The sequence below is a fragment of the Hyperolius riggenbachi genome, chromosome 4 (assembly GCF_040937935.1).
Source record: "Hyperolius riggenbachi isolate aHypRig1 chromosome 4, aHypRig1.pri, whole genome shotgun sequence".
Taxonomy (NCBI): domain Eukaryota; kingdom Metazoa; phylum Chordata; class Amphibia; order Anura; family Hyperoliidae; genus Hyperolius; species Hyperolius riggenbachi.
This window is the reverse complement of record NC_090649.1, coordinates 267,993,191-268,013,873: the sequence shown is the minus strand read 5'-3', so window position 1 is coordinate 268,013,873 and position 20,683 is coordinate 267,993,191. Positions and strand designations below refer to the sequence as shown.

At 44.3% G+C, this 20,683-nt stretch overlaps 1 protein-coding gene across 1 annotated transcript in view; it reads left to right on the top strand.

Moving 5' to 3' along the window:
* The window catches only part of PREP (prolyl endopeptidase), a 216,675-nt gene extending 215,512 nt beyond the window's left edge, over window positions 1-1,163 (top strand). Inside the window, exon 15 of the mRNA XM_068231238.1 lies at window positions 543-1,163. Coding sequence (XP_068087339.1) covers window positions 543-837 — 295 coding nt within the window. The 3' untranslated portion in view covers window positions 838-1,163. The remainder of the gene's footprint in view (window positions 1-542) is intronic.
* The last annotated feature ends 19,520 nt before the right edge of the window (window positions 1,164-20,683 follow it).

Below are 20,683 nucleotides of genomic sequence, written 5' to 3'. Positions count from 1 at the left end.
GGGAACAGGGCACATGAGGACACACAGGAGAACCCATGGGGGGCACATAAGGGCACAGGAGGACACATGGGGGCACAGAAGGACACACAGGACAACACATGGGGGGCACAGGAGGACACATGGGGGGCACAGGAGGACACATGGGAGGCACAGGACGACACATGGGGGCACAGGAGGACACATGGGGGCACAGGAGGACACACAGAAGGACACATAGGGATATGGGGGGCACAGGAGCACACATGAGGACACACAGAAGGACATGTACAAGACGCTCCTGGAATATGGACGCACCAGGTTTAGTATTTTTTTTTTTCCCTCGTTTTTGCCCTCTAAACCTGGGTGCGTCTTATATTCCGGAGCGTCTTATACGGCGCGAAATACGGTATTATATGAGATGTTAAGACTGTTGATGAATAGCACACCTAGGTAATGGTTACTGGTATCTTTACCAAGCAAAATCTCTTAATCCCTGAAATTGGTTAAAATGTGCTTCCATGTCTTCTATCTGATGTAAAGAGCATCATTTTGTTGATTTACAGGTACTCACCACTTCATAATATCAAGGTACCTGAAGGAGATGGGAAGCAGTATCCATCCACATTACTTCTCACAGCTGACCATGATGACCGAGTTGTCCCCTTACACTCCCTGAAATTCATAGCTACTTTACAGCATGTTGTAGGCCGAAGTCCGAAGCAAACCAATCCACTCCTCATTCATGTGGACACCAAGGCTGGCCATGGAGCAGGGAAGCCCACTGCTAAAGTGATTGAGGAAGTCTCTGATATGTTTGCTTTCATCGCACAATGCCTAAACCTCAGCTGGATTCAATAAATACACCCGAGTAGGCTTCACTTTTAATGCAGGGGCTTTTATGTTGCACAAGGGACATCCGTGAAACTAATCGCTGGATTAACAATCACATCTCTTTAACTCTTTTAATAATTACTCAATGTAAGTGGGAAATCGGGATCCCCATTGCAGATGGGATGAGAAAATGTAGGGTGGGCTGGCTATTGTGCTGAGAATGTTGTGGAGGTTAATTATATATTATTTTTAACTTGACGCATACTTTTTCACACAACAGATATGAAATGAAAAATACCGGAACATTTATGACACATATTAAATAAAGTGGTTATCATGTCTTCCTCACCTTATCTTGCTTCTACAATGTTTTTTAGTTTCATTCAAATTTGCCACATTCTTTTATGTTTCATATACGGTGCCAAGGAATATGTTGGCACTTTACAAGTTAATAATATCCTAAAATGTACTTCACTTCATACAAGAACGTATTTTAAATCCTGGCTTTTGTTTGAAGAAGAAGCTTCCAGATATCTATTCTTTTCCCCAGTTTGGCAGTGGATAGCGGTGCCCTGATTACCTATTTATGATGATGTCTGCCTCACAAATTCAGAAGGGGAAAATAGGAATCACATGGATGTGCCAAATTTGTACAAAAAGGAATGGCCCCTCACAGATTCCATACATTACACCATCCAGAGTGGAGCTCAAAATGAACTCTCTTTTCACCTCTGTAAGCCAGGCAAGCATCCAGAACCGCTGGTGTATAGCAAGCCTATAGCTTTACAGGGTCAAAAAAAGATAAATTGCATATTCAGTAGTGGTGCATTGTGGGTAACCACAAATGCTCACTTATAGCTGAATTATTGCAAGTTTCCTTCTGTTTTAAGAAGGTAAATTTCACTTTTTATCTCCCTATACATTTGTAGTGGTTTGGGTCACCCTGAGCTGCTTGGTTACTATGTTGTACTGGTCCAAGCTGCCTACATGTGGGGTTGATGTGGCTGTGTAATATTAAAACCTATAGGCTTTCTATTTACACCAGCGGTTCTGGATGCTTGCCTAGCTTACAGACAAAAAGAGATAATTTGCATATTCAGTAGTGGTGCATTGTGGGTAACTACAAATGCTCACTTACAGTATAGCTGAATTATTGCAAATTTCACCAAGCACTGCTTATTAGTAGGAGGGGTTTTCAGTCTCTCTTTTATCCCCCTATACATTCCTAGTGGTTTGGGTCACCCCGAGCTGCTTGGTTACTATGTTATGTTTAGAAACTTTAAAAATATTTTTGTTTTGTCTCTGCTCAATGACACAGTGTTTCTTGTGTCACACAGAGCTCAAATATTTGAACTATTGACCTTTTTTATCTATACCTTGCTTGCTCTCAGAAGTGTTCTCTGCCAGAAAAGTATTTTATGGCTGTAATACCTTGTCTGTGAGGGAAAAGGAACATAGTATATAACATAGCATAGTCTATCCTTGTCACTGTACATATACATGCCTACTTGGTCATGTCGCATGCCACTTAGGGCATATTTCCACTGGGAGACGCGGTAGTTTCAGAATCAGCCACGGCTCCCGTTCTGCAGCGTAGCCGCAGCCCAAATCACTAAGCTGTGCCATGCACGCTATAGTGATTCAGCTGCATGCTGCAGACATCTGATATGCTGTCATTTGATCAGTATGTCAGTATGTCTTTGACTTAAATAAAAGAGCAAATAATAATGGATATTGCCGACTACACTTTTTTCCATTGATTGCAAACCTGTGGTGCTGCTGGGTTGGTGAAGCACATCCACCTGTATCCTTTAGGGGTGCAATCCTACAGATCGTTCACTGAGACATAATCTGTTAAGCACATATAAATAATTCAGTGATTCTCCGCAATCATTTGAAAACACTGGACTTTTGCCTAGATACAGGAATCGCCTAACAAGCAATCGCCACTAATGATAGAGTAAGCAGGTAATATCCATGCACAATGCCAATGACTGTAGACATTTGGTATAAAAGTTATGGAAACAATAGAGACTTCAGATCCAGGACATTAGCGACCATGATTGAGCCTGAAGCTGAAATGAATCACAGGAGGTGAGTAGGAAAGATCAATGAGTGCAAATAATTTCAGCCCCATACACACTTTCAATTGTGATTGGCCAATCACTGACCAATTTTACCACCGCCATGTAGAATGAGGGCCCCCAAATATTGAATTCTAGGACCAGATTTTGTAGGTAAACCCTCCTACTACATTGAGTTGGTAAAATTGGTCAATGATTGGCCAGTCATAATTTGAAAGCATGCAAGGTTATGCAAATCTTGCATGCACATTTATGCATCTTGAAACCAAGTCAAGGTAGAGGTCGATTGGTTTGTTTTCAAGCTGCATACATTTGCATACAAATCATGCATAATCCTCCTGCATCAACCCAAAATTATTTACATCTAATTTTGACGTTCCCTAGAGGTGATTATTGTTACCTAATATTGTAAGGCATACATTAGGAGGGTTTACATTTAGTTGTCTGGGTTAGAATGTTAAGCATAGGGGTCTGGACGAGGCTATGGTTTGGCAAAGTGGTTAAGGGTTACACATCAGGAAAAAGAGGTTAAAGGATACCTGAAGTGATAGGGATATGGAGGCAGCCATATTTGTTTCCATTTAAACAATGCACATTGTCTGTTTTTTTTGCTGATCATCTGCATCTAATACTTTTTGCCATAGACCCTACACAAGCATACAGATCAGATGTTTCTGACAGAACTCTGACTAGATTAGCTGCATGCTTGTTTCAGGTGTGTGATTCAGAAACTACTGTAGCCAAAGAGATCAGCAGGGCAGCCAGGCAACTGGTATTGCTTGAAAGGAAATAAATATGGCAGCTTCCATGTTCCTCTCAGTTCAGGTGTCCTTTAACATTGAGAGGGCTAAGTGATGCAGACCAAACTATTGAAGTAAACCTAATTTTTAATTTAATTGGCAATCATACTGCTGATTTTACCACCCATTTTACCACCTCCATGTGGTAAGAGTTAAACTAGTATCCTCAGCAGTGTCAGCCATCACTGACAGTTTCTTACATGAAGAGCTGGGCCATCACTGCTGAAACTTTGCCTTCCCCTGTCTCCCTTCGATGTCTCCATAGGGATAACAGATGATTACTAAGTGTGATTGATTGCACCATAGTATGGCAGCTTCTGCCCTTGACTTTTGGACATTTTCCCCCCTTATTCTCACCATCCAATCTCCCCTCTTCCAGAACCTGTATGAGCCCATACCAATTCCAAGTACAACTCCTTTGAGAACTAAACGATTCTATGGTTCCAACAATGGTGACCTTTCATGTACTGTGAAATTCTTGTCCTGGCAGCATGTCTACATACAAGCATTGAGTTATCCTAACACACGTGTCAAACTCTGGTCCGCGGGCTAAATGTGGCCCGCAGCACCAGAAAACATGGCCCGCCATTTTTGTAATTAACATTAGTTGTGTCCTGCGGCGCGTTGAAAGCTGCACGCAGCCATGCTAGACCAGCCCTTGGTTTGCCTACCTTCTCCTCGCATAAGTGATAGAGCGTTGCTACGCTCTATCGCTCTCTTGCTCCACCTTCTGACATCTGTGGTCACCTCCTGATGACAGCCGGCCCGTTTCTCTCACCACCTCTTCGCATCGCCGCTGGCCGTTGCACTCTCTGGTGTCGCAGGTGGCGGCAGTTCTTTAGTCTGCACACCAGTGTGACAACTGCACTGAACACAGGAGATTGGTGTGTCCCTGCCTACTGGCGCACGTATACAGGAAGTTCCTGTATACGCGTGCCAGCAGTCGGACACACCGCTCTCCTGTGTCATTATTCAGTACGGGGTTCACGCTGGTGTGTAGAATGCAGAACTGCCGCCACCCTCCGCACCGGGGAGTGCAATGGCCAGCGGGCTAATACCTATACTGGGACACCTACCTACCTATTGCCTGGCTACCTATACTGGGGCACCTACCTATGCCTAGCTACCTATACTGGGACATCTACCTATTGCCTGGCTACCTATACTGGGGCACCTACCTATTGCCTGGCTACCTATACTGGCACACCTATGTATTGTCTGGCTACCAATATTGAGGCACGTACCTATGCCTGGCTACCTATACTGGGGCACCTACCTATCGCTAGCTTCCTATACTGGGGCACCTGCTAAGCCTGGTTACCTATACTGGGGAACCTGCTATGCCTAGCCCCCTATTCTGGGGCTCTTATGTCTAGCTACCTATACTACCTTTACTGTGGGCAACTATGTCTAGCTAACCTAAACAGGGGGCACCTATTTTTGGCTACCTATACTGGGGCAGCTATACCTGGCTTCCTATACAGGGGTCACCTATACCTGGCTACCTACTTACAATGTGGTTGTTTTTTTTTTTATTTTTTTGTCGCACTGCAGCTATAATATGCGGTGCAAAATTGTGGGGTGTTGTGCGATCATTCCAAATGATGGGCGGAGGGGATAAATCTGACTGTCGGCCCTCGACCTGGTCTAAGTTCTACCTATTGGCCCTCTGTCTATTTGAGATTGACACCTCTGTCCTAACACTATAAAATTATTTAAATAGATGTTAAATTCGATATAAACAAAGCAAGGAAAATCTGTTCAAAATCAAGGCACTCCCAATCAGTCTATCGATTGAACATAAATCAGAGAAAGACCTTTCTTTACTGACCTGGAGCAACAGGAGTTGAGGGAGGCAGTGCAATCTACAGTTTCACAGCTTTTCATAGCACCAAGTCTGATGTAATCAGATCCATCTCTAAAAGACATTCCTTGTTTACCTGATCTACAAGTGTATAGGTACCTGTATTGCATCAAGTCAGCTGCTGAATATTTTGTTATAAGAATTTACATTTATCTAGAAAAAAAGTTTTTGATCCTTTCCTGTGCAACCATTAACCACTTGAGGACCTAGGGCTTTCTACCCCTTAAGGACCGGCCACAAGTTAGTGGAAAATGACACTTTGTGAAAAAAACAATAAAAATCAATTTTCCGCTAACTTGTGACAAAAAATAAAATCTTCTATGAACTCACCATACTCCTAACGGAATACCTTGGGGTGTCTTCTTTCTAAAATGGGGTCATTTGTGGGGTTCCTATACTGCCCTGGCATTTTAGGGGCCCTAAACCGTGAGGAGTAGTCTGGAAATCAAATTCCGCAAAATGACCTGTGAAATCCTAAAGGTACTCATTGGACTTTGGGCCCTTTAGCGCAGTTAGGGTGCAAAAAAGTGCCACACATGTGGTATTGCCGTACTCGGGAGAAGTAGTACAATGTGTTTTGGGGTGTATTTTTACACATACCCATGCTGGGTGGGAGAAATAACTCTGTAAATGGACAATTGTGTGTAAAAAAATCAAAAGATTGTCATTTACAGAGGTATTTCTCCCACCCAGCATGGGTATGTGTAAAAATACACCCCAAAACACATTATACTACTTCTCCCGAGTACGGCGATACCACATGTGTGGCACTTTTTTGCACCCTAACTGCGCTAAGGGGCCCAGAGTCCAATGAGTACCTTTAGGCTTTACAGGGGTGCTCACAATTTAGCACCCCGCCCACTTGCCAGGACAGTTAACAAACCCCACAAATGACCCCATTTTGGAAAGAATACACAACAAGGTATTCCATGAGGGTAATGGTGAGGTCATTGAAAATCTTATTTTTTGTCACAAGTAAACGGAAAATGACACTTTGTTAGAAAAAATAAAAAAAAAATTCTGCTAACTTGTGACAAAAACTAAAATCTTTTATGAACTCACCGTGCACCTCACATAATACTTTAGGGTGTCCTCTTTCCAAAATGGGGTCATTTGTGAAGTCTGTCCTGGCATTTTAGGGTCTCTGCAATCATTACATGTATGGCCAGTATTAGGAGTTTCTGCTATACTCCTTATATTGGGTATACGGGTAATGCACTCTGGGCTGAAAGGAAAAATGAACGGCAAACATATTTTGCTCCACATCAATGGCAGATCTTCCTCCACATCAATGGCAGTGATAACCTCAGGAGAGAGACACCCCGTGCCACCCTGCACTCAGGGTGAGCCACCAACTTATGTGACTGGGCCTCAGAACTTTAGTATACAGCATTATGCCTGTAGGATACAGCAATATGCCTGCCAATAGAGATGACTCTGTGTGGCATTAAAGCATCATCATAGGCCCAAATCACATATAAACCGGGGGTGTCCACACTCAAGGGAAATTCAAACATGCCGTCTTATATCGCCAACCCAGGACAGATCAGCAATATCAAGCATGGAAACCGATCCTTCTTGCCACTTTTATGCTTACCCGTTTGGTTTTCAAGCTTACCTCTCCTCTCCCTGCGACAATGTGCGAAAGACCACTGAGTGTGTGCCTACTCCTGTGTCTGGAGTTCCCTAGGTTCTAATAGTGTACCTGCTCGTGGTACCTCTCAAAACACGGCCCTACACATAGGCCAGGCTGGTCAGGACAGCGGGGACAATAATAAACGGTGTCAGTCCTTGTTCCAGCCCTGCTGCAGACACGGCAACGTTTTCTTCGGATGCGTTGACCTGGGGCACACGGAAGCTGATAGGCGTAATGCCTTCCATGCAGTCGGCTAGTTGCATCTGGGGGGGGGGGCTGGCACCTCCTGGATACAGGATGTCCAGAACGATCTGTTCCTGAAATTGAAGGAAAGATCCAGTTCTCCCAGCCTTACTGTAGAGAACAAAGCTGTTGTAAACTGCCAATTGAATCAGATAAAAAGACACTTTCTTATACCAGCGTCTTGTTTTCCGGGAAATTAAATAGGGCGCTAACCTCTGGTCATTGAAGTCCACCCCCTCCCATGTTGACATTATATTCGTGGACGACAAGGGGCTTTTCAATGACCTTAGTTGCCCGTTGAATTTGGACTGTCGTGTCTGTGTGAATGGTGGACAGAAAGTAATCGTCCCTCTTGTCTCTCCATTTCACCGCGAGCAGGTCTTCAGTACGCAAGGCGGCCCTCTGCCCCCGTTCAAGTCTGGTGGTAACGAGCCGTTGGGGGAAGCCCTGGCGACTAGGCCGCGCAGTGCCACAGCATCGGATTCCTTCTAACTTTAAGTGCTGAAAGAGGGCCACACTTGTGTAATAATTGTCCACAAAAAGATGGTACCCCTTCTGGAACAAGGGTGACACCAAGTCCCACACAACCTTTCCACTGCTCCCCAGGTAGTCAGGGCATCCGACCGGCTCCAATTTTGAGTCTTTTCCCTCATAGACCCTAAAACGACATGTATAGCCTGTGGCCCTTTCACAGAGCTTATACAGTTTCACCCCATACCGGGCGCGCTTGCTTGGGATGTACTGTTTGATGCCAAGGCGCCCGGTAAAGCGTAAGAGGGACTCGTCTACGCAGATGTTCTGTTCAGGGATATAAGCATCTGCAAATGTTGATGACAGGTGGTCTATGAGGGGCGAATTTTGTGGAGCCGGTCATAAGCAGGGTGGCCCTTTTCATGACAGGTTTTGTCAGCGTTGAAGTGCAGGAAGCGCAGGATGGACTCAAATCGTGTCCTGGACATGGCAGCAGGGTACAAGGGAACATGATTTACTGGGTTCGTAGACCAATACGACCGCAGTACATTCTGTTTCATTAGTCCCAAGTGAAGGATAAGGGCCAAAAAGATTTTAATGTCGGAAACTTGGACTGGTTTCCACCCGAAAGGCTGGGCATACATGCTCTCCGGGTGCTCGGTGATGAATTGTGTGGCTTTACGGTTGGTCTCAACCACCATTAAGTCCAGGAGAACCTGGGTGATGAACAGCTGCAAAAAGTCTAGGGCCGTTCCTAGATGAGCTGTCGCCACCTAGACTCCAGACTGGGCGGTGAAAGGGGGCACTACGGGTGCGGCGGAATCAGGGGATTGCCAATCTGGTTGTGCCAGCACCTCTGGGAGTCTATGGGTACTACGGGCCCGTCTTCTTCTTGGTGGCTGCGATGGGGGTACTACTGCACTTGCCACCGTACCAGTTTCAACTTCCATGCTGACGCTCACCACTTCGCCAGGGTCTACGGAAGCACTGGCACTAAGTCCAGGAGATGCTGCGCTGCTGGTGCCTGTCTCACCAAGAAAACTATCATTAGCGCTAGCACCACCCTGCTGCCCTTGAGGCGGATCCTGCGCCACCTGCGGTCTAACGACTTGGGGTCTGGTACGCCTGGCTCTAGCCGGGACCATAGCCTCGTCATCACTTTCGGTCAAGGAACCACTGCTTTCTACAGGTTCAAATTCGGACCCGGAAGATTCGACGGATGATTCTTCCCAAAAGAACTCATCCGACTGGTCCATGTACCTGTATACCTCGTCATCGGAAAGCCCCCTTCTTGCCATTGTGGATTACTAAATTTATGGGGTTTTCCTCCGAGACTACCCAGAAAAAAAGAGCACCTACCTAGCAAAAAGGGAGTATTTGAGAGGTATTGGGGTTGGTGGGAAGTGGGGTCTCAGAGGCAATCAAACAATCACGGGACAATCAAATACAATTACAGCACAATCGAATCCAATCACAGCACAATCAAATCTGATGCACTCGGAAGGTGATGGGGGGAGGGTGGGATTGGGTGTGGCGGGAAGTGGGGTCTCAGGCAATCAAACAATCACGGGGCAATCGAAGTCGATCACGGGACAATCAAATACAATTACAGCACAATCGACTCCAATCACAGCACAAGCAAATCTGATGCACTCGGAAGGTGGTGGTGGGGGGGGGGGGGAGGGCGGGGTTGGGTGTGGTGGGGGGGAGGGTGGGGTTGGGTGTGGTGGGAAGTGGGGTCTCAGGCAATCAAACAATCACAGGGCAATCGAAGTCGATCACGGGACAATCAAATACAATTACAGCACAATCGACTCCAATCACAGCACAAGCAAATCTGATGCACTCAGAAGGTGATGGGGGGAGGGTGGGATTGGGTGTGGCGGGAAGTGGGGTCTCAGGCAATCAAACAATCACGGGGCAATCGAAGTCGATCACGGGACAATCAAATACAATTACAGCACAATCGACTCCAATCACAGCACAAGCAAATCTGATGCACTCGGAAGGTGATGGGGGGAGGGTGGGATTGGGTGTGTGCGGGAAGTGGGGTCTCAGGCAATCAAACAATCACGGGGCAATCGAAGTCGATCACGGGACAATCAAATACAATTACAGCATAATCGACTCCAATCACAGCACAAGCAAATCTGATGCACTCGGAAGGTGGTGGGGGGGGAGGGTGGGGTTGGGTGTGGTGGGAAGTGGGGTCTCAGGCAATCAAACAATCACGGGGCAATCGAAGCCGATCACGGGACAATCAAATACAATTACAGCACAATCGAATACAAGCGCAGCACAATCGAATACAAGCGCAGCACAGTCAAATACAATGCACTTGGACGGTGATTAGGGGGGGGGGGGGGGTCTGAGGGCGATTTGAGGGGGTGGGGGGTTGATCAGGAGCCTGCACGGGGCAGACTGAGTCCTGATCTGATGAGAGGCAGACACAGGGGGTTACTGATCGCAGCACAAAATTCAAGGACCGCCACTCATCTACTAGTATTCACTTTATTGTATCAAGGTTAAAATTAACAACAACGGACCCTCCAACACCCCCCACCTATTAAAACCCTCAAAACCCACACTGGAATTCAAAGGAGCGCTCCTGGTCACAACCATACTCAAAACACCCACATTCATCCACCAAGGATTGATCAATCCACTAACTAGATGAAATGGAGGCTGATATACTGATTTTCAGTCTGCGGTGGCTCAGTCTACTTCAAAAATTCACTCCGGAGTATGATTTCCAGATAGCTAATCCTGCAGTATGGATGCACAGTCCAGAGTTTTAATCTTCAATAACTGCAACATACTTCTGCATAGCCATGTCTTTTAACACTTCCTTATGTGAATATAAGTATACAGTCCCTCTTCTGAGCACCATGCCATCATATTACAACCTGGCTTCCGCTCGGCTGGATGATTTCCAAAACAAAGTTTCCCTTCAGCATAAAGGTATTACCTTCTCGCCGCCGATTCTAATGGCAAGGACTTCCTTCTGCGGCGTCCCGCCGTGTACAGGTACCTGTATTCGTGACTGTTTGCCGGCTGACCGTGTATCACGCATCCCTTCGTATGGACGCCAGTGCTGCTCCTCGTGTCCAGCTTGTAGGCCACGCCCACATACGCGTTACGCCCACCACCGTGAGCTTCGTCAGTGTGATGACGCTGTGGCTGGGTGATTGTGGGAACACCCTCTTCCTTTTAAAAACATGAATGTCCTATATCCACGCCTCTCTTTGGGTTCACTTTGATTCTGCGCTCTAGATGTTTTTTGCGTTTCAGTTTCACATACTTTGAATTTAAGGAGGTATAGTCCATATTTATTCAAATAGAGCCCCATAGGATTTTTGTTAATCAATGCCTCATGTCACTGCCTCTCATATGCACAGGATTTATTACTGTTAATAGTAAGGTTGTTTTCATACCCCTTTCTTTAATAATTCTGTCATTATACCAGAATCATCACTCTTCCACGTATGTGTGAGGCTATCTTTCGCCCATCGATTTTTTCTTCCTCCACACCCATAATCTACAATTTTCAGTCATATATCCTTCTTGCATACTACAATATAGTTTTTTCTCATATCCTGTTTGTACCTCTCTTTGCTGTTCTCACTCAGACATTGGCATCACACTTGTCTACACTTCCCAGCATCCCTGCAATCCAGACTTGTCTTTGTATGCCAATCAACCTCCGCCAATCCCACTATTCATAGATGGGGGTAAACTTAAGACAGGTCTGGCTTAATCAAAGACCAAACCTACCCATATTCTTTCAAAAAATGAACCAGGTTTAATTCTGAATTTAATCCTCGTGGGATCAGTGTTCCCAAAGTATAAATCCACCTACTCTCTATCTGGTACAATAATTTTTCAAAGTCCCCACCCCTTGTGCTTCTTTTTGGTTTAATTATGCATTTGTACCTTAGACAGTCTGGATTACTATCATGGAATATTGCGAAATGTGTACCCAATGGGCTTTTTTCATCAGCAGCAGTTATATTACCTACATGCTCACCAATTCTCTCTTTTATCTTCCTTTTTGTTTTCCCTATATACTTCAGTCCACATGGGCAGGTAATCATGTAAATTACACCTTTTGAATTGCAGTTCACAAAATTTCTGATATCATACTTTTTGTTCCCCTTTGCATTCTCAAACTCGTTTGTTTTTTCTACTAGCCTGCAATACCTGCAGGATCCACATGGGAACATCCCATTTGGGATGGGGCCTAAAAATCCCCTTCCCCAATTGGGATCAATACTTTTGGAGTGAACCTCAGCCCTCACCAAAGTGTCCTTAAGATTTGGGGCCCTCCGTGGAGTCAGCAACGGATATGGACCCACAATCTTCAACAGATCTGGGTCCAGACTTAGCACATGCCAGTGCTTTTCAAGCACCTTCCTGAGTTGGGGCCAGTGAGACCCATATGTGGTTATGAATCTCACTTTCCCCTGCCCATCATTTTTTCTTTTTTGTTTCTTTCTCAAAACGTCGTCACGGTTAATTGCACCAACACGCTCTCTGGCATTGTCTAGAACCTGTTCAGGATATCCACGTTTCCTAAACCGTTCACACATTTTATTTACTTCTAGCCCAAACTCTTCCTCTTCCGAGCAATTTCGGCGTACCCTCACGAGCTGTCCATAGGGGATACCTCACTTTTGACTCTTTGGGTGAAAGCTTGAGGCATGAAGATATGTGTTTCCTGCCGTATCTTTTCTGAAAACAGTTGTCTGTAGTCTTCTATCTTTCTTCCTTATCATCACATCTAAAAAAGATAACCTCTCACTTTCTATACTGTATGTTACTCTTAAATTTCTGGAGTTTACATTTAAATCCTCCAGAAATATCTCCAGATTTTTCCTTGGTCCCCTCCAGACAAGGAAGACGTCGTCTATGTAACGAAGCCAGAGGGCAGCGTGCGCCCCAAACATGGGATGGGTATACACATCACCTCTTTCCCATGCCCCCAGATGCAGACATGCATAGGCTGGTGCGCACACTGCCCCCATCGACGTCCCCCTTGTCTGTCGGTACATCGACCTATCTGCCATGAAACAGTTTTCCTGCAAGACTAACTTCAATAATTCAATTACTGTACAATTTCTATTAGACATCCATCCTCTATATTGTGCCAAGAAATACCTTACTGCCTCAATTCCTACCTCATGAGGGACTGAAGTATATAGGGATTCTATGTCTACACTCACTAACAAATCATCGTCTTCCATTTGAAAATCTCTAATTAGGTTCAACAACTCAGTGGTGTCTTTAATAAAAGATGGTAGCTCTTCCACTAAGCCCTTTAGGTTCTCGTCTATGAAGACCCCAACCTTCTCTAACGGTCCATCTATTGCAGCTACTATGGGCCTTCCCGGGGGATTGTCCCTATTTTTGTGAACTTTTGGTATTAAATACAGTACTGGGATTTTATAATGTTGTAACTTCATAAAATTATATTCAGCTGCAGATATTGATCCCTCCTCCATAGCCTGTTCTAAAATCTCATCTCTTTTCTTAATTATCCCCGGGAATGGGTTATCACGTAGCTTCGTATATGTATAATTGCAATTAAGCTGTCTATTCATTTCTTCAAAATATGCTTCTTTACTCCATAGTACGATGTTTCCCCCCTTATCACTTCCTCGGATAATGATGTCATCTGCCTCTTTTAATTCAAGGACTGCCTGTCTCTCCAAGGGGGATAGGTTATCAAACCTGGGTCCCCAATGTATAGATTCAAGATCTCGACTGACCAATTCAGAGAATACTTTAATGTTCTTGTCCATGGAGAGTGGAGGCATGTACCTTGACCGTTTTTTGAGGTCAGAATAGACAACACCATTATCCTTACCTTCCTGCGACACCATGGGGATGGGGCTTCCTTCATCTATCAACCCTTCTAGATCCCTCAAAAGTGACCTCTCCTCTACGGATCTAACTATGGGTTCAGATTCTGGAGTCTCTTCAGGCCGAGAGGACATATTCTCTTTGTTAGCAAACATTTTCTTAAACAAAACATTCCTTAGAAAAAACTGAAAATCCTTATAAGTATCAAAGGGATCCCCACCTACAACAGGCGAGAAGGATAATCCTTTATTTAGCACTGAAATGTGCTGCTCCCTTAACTCAAATTTAGTCAAATTCACAATATTATTTTTATCCTCTCTGTCTTCAGGTTCTCCATTCTCATCTATTCCCTGTGCGTTTTGCCTTTCCTGTCCGGTTGTACTCTCTTCTTTAAAATGGGCTGTATTTCTTTGTCCCACTTCCTCCTCCCTCTCTGACCTCTTCCCCTCCCCCTCATCGCATTCCTGTCTGGTTTTCCTACCCTTTCCTCTCTTTCTTCTTCTTCTTCCTCTCCTGTTTCCTCTCCATCTCCTAAAAAAGAAATAGATTTTCCTGAAGTGGTAGGTGAACTATCGGGGGTATCATCTTCCTGGGGTCTCCTCCCTCTGCTCCTCGATCTAGATCTCGCTCTACCATAACTGCAATTGTAGAATTCCCCGTCCTTCCATTCACTGACATCAATCTGGAATTTATTCTGTTTAACCATCTTAATCTTTTTTTAAACACCTCCACCTCTCGTTTGACCATGTCATTCAATTTTGCAAATTCTGCATGAGATCTATGACATTCCAAATGTGCTATACTTTCTGCCGTTTCTGATTTTAGCGTATCAAGTTGAATGGTTTCTTCCTCAATCATTATACGCATCACATTTAAATCATTTTCAATTGCCATCTTTTTCCACTTAGTCATAAAACGGGGGTTTCTTAAGTGTCCTGCTGGAACAAACCTATTTCTCATTCCCCAGGGTACTACCCCCTTATCCACATAAGATTGCATGGTCTGGACACTCCACTTGCGTCTTAGGTGTTTTAATAACAATTTTTTATGCATCCTAAATAATCTTTTCAGATCCTTAAGGTCATCCTGACTTTCTTTACTGGTTTCCTGAAATGCAGATGATATATCAGAATCAATCTCTGACCCTAAAACATACGCCATGGTACTAGGACAATTCAATAAAGTATAAAAATCCCACCCTCAGCTGAAGCTGAATATAATTTTATGAAGTTACAACATTATAAAATCCCAGTACTGTATTTAATACCAAAAGTTCACAAAAATAGGGACAATCCCCCGGGAAGGCCCATAGTAGCTGCAATAGATGGACCGTTAGAGAAGGTTGGGGTCTTCATAGACGAGAACCTAAAGGGCTTAGTGGAAGAGCTACCATCTTTTATTAAAGACACCACTGAGTTGTTGAACCTAATTAGAGATTTTCAAATGGAAGACGATGATTTGTTAGTCAGTGTAGACATAGAATCCCTATATACTTCAGTCCCTCATGAGGTAGGAATTGAGGCAGTAAGGTATTTCTTGGCACAATATAGAGGATGGATGTCTAATAGAAATTGTACAGTAATTGAATTATTGAAGTTAGTCTTGCAGGAAAACTGTTTCATGGCAGATAGGTCGATGTACCGACAGACAAGGGGGACGTCGATGGGGGCAGTGTGCGCACCAGCCTATGCATGTCTGCATCTGGGGGCATGGGAAAGAGGTGATGTGTATACCCATCCCATGTTTGGGGCGCACGCTGCCCTCTGGCTTCGTTACATAGACGACGTCTTCCTTGTCTGGAGGGGACCAAGGAAAAATCTGGAGATATTTCTGGAGGATTTAAATGTAAACTCCAGAAATTTAAGAGTAACATACAGTATAGAAAGTGAGAGGTTATCTTTTTTAGATGTGATGATAAGGAAGAAAGATAGAAGACTACAGACAACTGTTTTCAGAAAAGATACGGCAGGAAACACATATCTTCATGCCTCAAGCTTTCACCCAAGGAGTCAAAAGTGGGGTATCCCCTATGGACAGCTCGTGAGGGTACGCCGAAATTGCTCGGAAGAGGAAGAGTTTGGGCTAGAAGTAAATAAAATGTGTGAACGGTTTAGGAAACGTGGATATCCTGAACAGGTTCTAGACAATGCCAGAGAGCGTGTTGGTGCAATTAACCGTGACGACGTTTTGAGAAAGAAACAAAAAAGAAAAAATGATGGGCAGGGGAAAGTGAGATTCATAACCACATATGGGTCTCACTGGCCCCAACTCAGGAAGGTGCTTGAAAAGCACTGGCATGTGCTAAGTCTGGACCCAGATCTGTTGAAGATTGTGGGTCCATATCCGTTGCTGACTCCACGGAGGGCCCCAAATCTTAAGGACACTTTGGTGAGGGCTGAGGTTCACTCTAAAAGTATTGATCCCAATTGGGGAAGGGGATTTTTAGGCCCCATCCCAAATGGGATGTTCCCATGCGGATCCTGCAGGTATTGCAGGCTAGTAGAAAAAACAAACGAGTTTGAGAATGCAAAGGGGAACAAAAAGTATGATATCAGAAATTTTGTGAACTGCAATTCAGAAGGTGTAATTTACATGATTACCTGCCCATGTGGACTGAAGTATATAGGGAAAACAAAAAGGAAGATAAAAGAGAGAATTGGTGAGCATGTAGGTAATATAACTGCTGCTGATGAAAAAAGCCCATTGGGTACACATTTCGCAATATTCCATGATAGTAATCCAGACTGTCTAAGGTACAAATGCATAATTAAACCAAAAAGAAGCACAAGGGGTGGGGACTTTGAAAAATTATTGTACCAGATAGAGAGTAGGTGGATTTATACTTTGGGAACACTGATCCCACGAGGATTAAATTCAGAATTAAACCTGGTTCATTTTTTGAAAGAATATGGGTAGGTTTGGTCTTTGATTAAGCCAGACCTGTCTTAAGTTTACCCCCATCTATGAATAGTGGGATTGGCGGAGGTTGATTGGCATACAAAGACAAGTCTGGATTGCAGGAATGCTGGGAAGTGTAGACAAGTGTGATGCCAATGTCTGAGTGAGAACAGCAAAGAGAGGTACAAACAGGATATGAGAAAAAACTAACCTTTAACCTTGATACAATAAAGTGAATACTAGTAGATGAGTGGCGGTCCTTGAATTTTGTGCTGATCGATTGATATTGGTCCTGCCTTCCCTCACATTAATGTGAGGTTTACTAGTGGAATTACGATCTGTGCGGCAGATTTATCAATATTGGTTACTGATCGCAGATCAGTTAGTGATCGCTGGGGAGGACAGATGTAAACAAAGAGCAGGGGATGTTATCAGAAGGGGGGTATGAGGGCAATCGAGGGCCTGGGCAGGTGATCGGTTACCCCCGCGGGGCAGTTAGGGTCTGCTCTGATGGGTGGGGAGCTGAGGGGTGATGGACAGGTGATCAGAGGGGGATCAGGGGATAAGGTAGCTGTATACAGATGTATACAGTATACAGGGGGGTAGTCTGGGATGGGGTCTGGGGGTGATCTAAAGGTAGGGGGGGGGATCAGGGGTGATTAGGTGGCAGTTAGGGACCTAAACTAAAGGGCAGCGTCGCTAGTTAGTGGCAGGTGGGGGGGGGGTGGGGGGTTTGCAGGGGTGCAAGGGTGCTGGGCAGGGGTCTGCTGGGGTAATCAGGGGGGATATGAGGCCTGGGGTGGGAGATCAGGGACTCTGTGGGCAAAAAAAAACACGTGTGCTGGCTACTTACAATGTGCTTCCTCCTCGCTAGTGGTCTCTGCAACAATGAGACCACGAGGCGAGGAGGAAGCACGTATAAGGCACTTTGTTTACCTAACAAAGTGCCTTATACTCCCTGATTGGGCAATTATGCGGATTCCTCCGCTCGCCGGCTCTGCTAAGTGGCCGGCGAGCGGAGACAAAATGCCCGAGTAACGATCCCGGGCGGAGGATCGCGTCACGGATGACGCGATCGCTCCGCCCATGCCCTTAGAAGGACCGCCGCCTCTGTGGGTGAGCCGGTCCTTCAGGGCTCCACTTCCCGGCCGCCTCTGTGCGTTAGGCGGTCGGGAAGTGGTTAAAATATTACTAAAACTCCAGATGTAATGTCCCAAGATCCTCATCACTGACTACATCAGAAGACATTAGTTACCTTTTGGGCAGATTACAGTTTTATGCTGTCTGACTTTTAGCATTCCTGATAATATTGTATAATAGCACTGGATTGTCTTTGGTGCATGTAAATAATGATGCATGTAAATAATGATACATGTTTAACCACTTAAGGACCGCAGTCTTTTCACCCCTTAAGGACCAGAGCCTTTTTTCCATTCAGACCACTGCAGCTTTAATGGTTTATTGCTCAGTCATACAAGCTACCATCTAAATGAATTTTACCTCCTTTTCTTGTCACTAATACAGCTTTCGTTTGGTGCTATTTGATTGCTGCTGCGATTTTTACTTTTTATTATATTCATCAAAAAAGACATGAATTTTGGCAAAAAAAATGATTTTTTTAACTTTCTGTGCTGACATTTTTCAAATAAAGTAAAATTTCTGTATACATGCAGCGCGAAAAATGTGGACAAACATGTTTTTGATTAAAAACAAAAACCCATTCAGTGTATATTTATTGGTTTGGGTAAAAGTTATAGCGTTTACAAACTATGGTGCAAAAATTTAATTTTCCCATTTTGAAGCATCTCTCTCATTTCTAAGCACCTGTCCGGTTTCATGAGGTGCTAGAATTCCAGGATAGTATAAATACCCCCCAAATGACCCCATTTTGGAAAGAAGACACCCCAAAGTATTCACTAAGAGGCATGGTGAGTTCATAGAAGATTTTATCTTTTGTCACAAGTTAGCGGAAAATGACACTTTGTGACAAAAAAAATAAATAAAAAAAAGTTTCCATTTCTGCTAACTGGTGACAAAAAAAATATGAAATCTGCCACGGACTCACCATGCCCCTCTCTGAATACCTTGAAGTGTCTAGTTTCCAAAATGGGGTCATTTGTGGGGTGTGTTTACTGTCCTGGCATTTTGGGGGGTGCTAAATTGTAAGCACCCCTGTAAAGCCTAAAGGTGCTCATGGGACTTTGGGCCCCTTAGCGCACCTAGGCTGCAAAAGAAATGTCACACATGTGGTATCGCCTTACTCAGGAGAAATAGTATAATGTGTTTTGGGGTGTATTTTTACACATACCCATGATGGGTGGGAGAAATATCTCTGTAAATGAGATTTCTTTTGATTTTTTTTACACACAATTGTCCATTTACAGAGATATTTCTCCCACCCAGCATGGGTATGTGTAAAAATACACCCCAAAACACATTATACTACTTCTCCTGAGTACGGCGATACCACATGTGTGACACTTTTTTGCACCCTAACTGCGCTAAGGGGCCCAAAGTCCTATGAGTACCTTTAGGATTTCACAGGTCATTTTGAGGCATTTATTTTCTAGACTACTCCTCACGGTTTAGGGCCCCTAAAATGCCAGGACAGTATAGGAACCCTACAAGTGACCCCATTTTAGAAAGAAGACACCCCAAGGTATTCCGTTAGTAGTAAGGGGAGTTCATAGAAGATTTCATGTTTTTTTCACATGTTAGCGGAAATTGATTTTTATTGTTTTTTTCACAAAGTGTCATTTTCCACTAACTTGTGACAAAAAATAAAATCTTCTATGAATTCCCCATACACCTAATTGAATACCTTGGGGTGTCTTCTTTCTAAAATGGGGTCACTTGTGGGGTTCCTATAATGCCCTGGCATTTTAGGGGCCCTAAACCGTGAGGAGTAGTCTGGAAACCAAATGCCTCAAAATGACCTGTGAAATTCTAAAGGTACTCATAGGACGTTGGGCCTCTTAGCGCACCTAGGTTGCAAAAAAGTGTCACACATGTGGTATCGCCGTACTCAGGAGAAGTAGTATAATGTGTTTTGGGGTGTATTTTTACACATACCCATGCTGGGTGGGAGAAATATCTCTGTAAATTAAAATGTTTTGATTTTTTTTACACACAATTGTCCCTTTACAGAGATATTTCTCCCACCCAGCATGGGTATGTGTAAAAATACACTCCAAAACACATTATACTACTTCTCCTGAGTACGGCGATATCACATGTGTGACACTTTTTTGCAGCCTAGGTGCGCTAAGGGGCCCAACGTCCTATTCACAGGTCATTTTGAGGCATTTATTTTCTAGACTACTCCTCACGGTTTAGGGCCCCTAAAATGCCAGGACAGTATAGAAACCCCACAAGTGACCCCATTTTAGAAAGAAGACACCCCAAGGTATTCCGTTAGGTGTATGGTGAGTTCATAGAAGATTTTATTTCTTGTCACAAGTTAGTGGAAAATGACACTTTGTGAAAAAAAAAATACAAATCAATTTCCGCTAACTTTTGACAAAAAATAAAATCTTCTATGAACTCGTCATACACCTAACGGAATACCTTGGGGTGTCTTCTTTCTAAAATGGGGTCACTTGTGGGGTTCCTATACTGCCCTGGCATTTTAGGGGCCCAAAACCACGAGGAGTAGTCTGGAAACCAAATGCCTCAAGATGACTGTTCAGGGGTATAAGCATCTGCAGATTTTGATGACAGGTGGTCTATGAGGGGCCGAATTTTGTGGAACCGGTCATAAGCAGGGTGGCTTCTTAGATGGCAGGTTGTATTGGCACTGAAGTGCAGGAATGTTCTCAAATCGTGACCTGGACATGGCAATTAAGTCGTACCAGCAGTGATCAGAAAAAAAAATTCTGTTACTGCGGTGGGGCGGGTGAGGGTTTGGCCGGGTGATCAGAAGCCCGCAGGGGGCATATTAGGGCCTGATCTGATGGTTAGCAGTGACAGGGGGTGACGGGGTGGTTGATAGGTGATCAGTAGGTGATTACAGAGG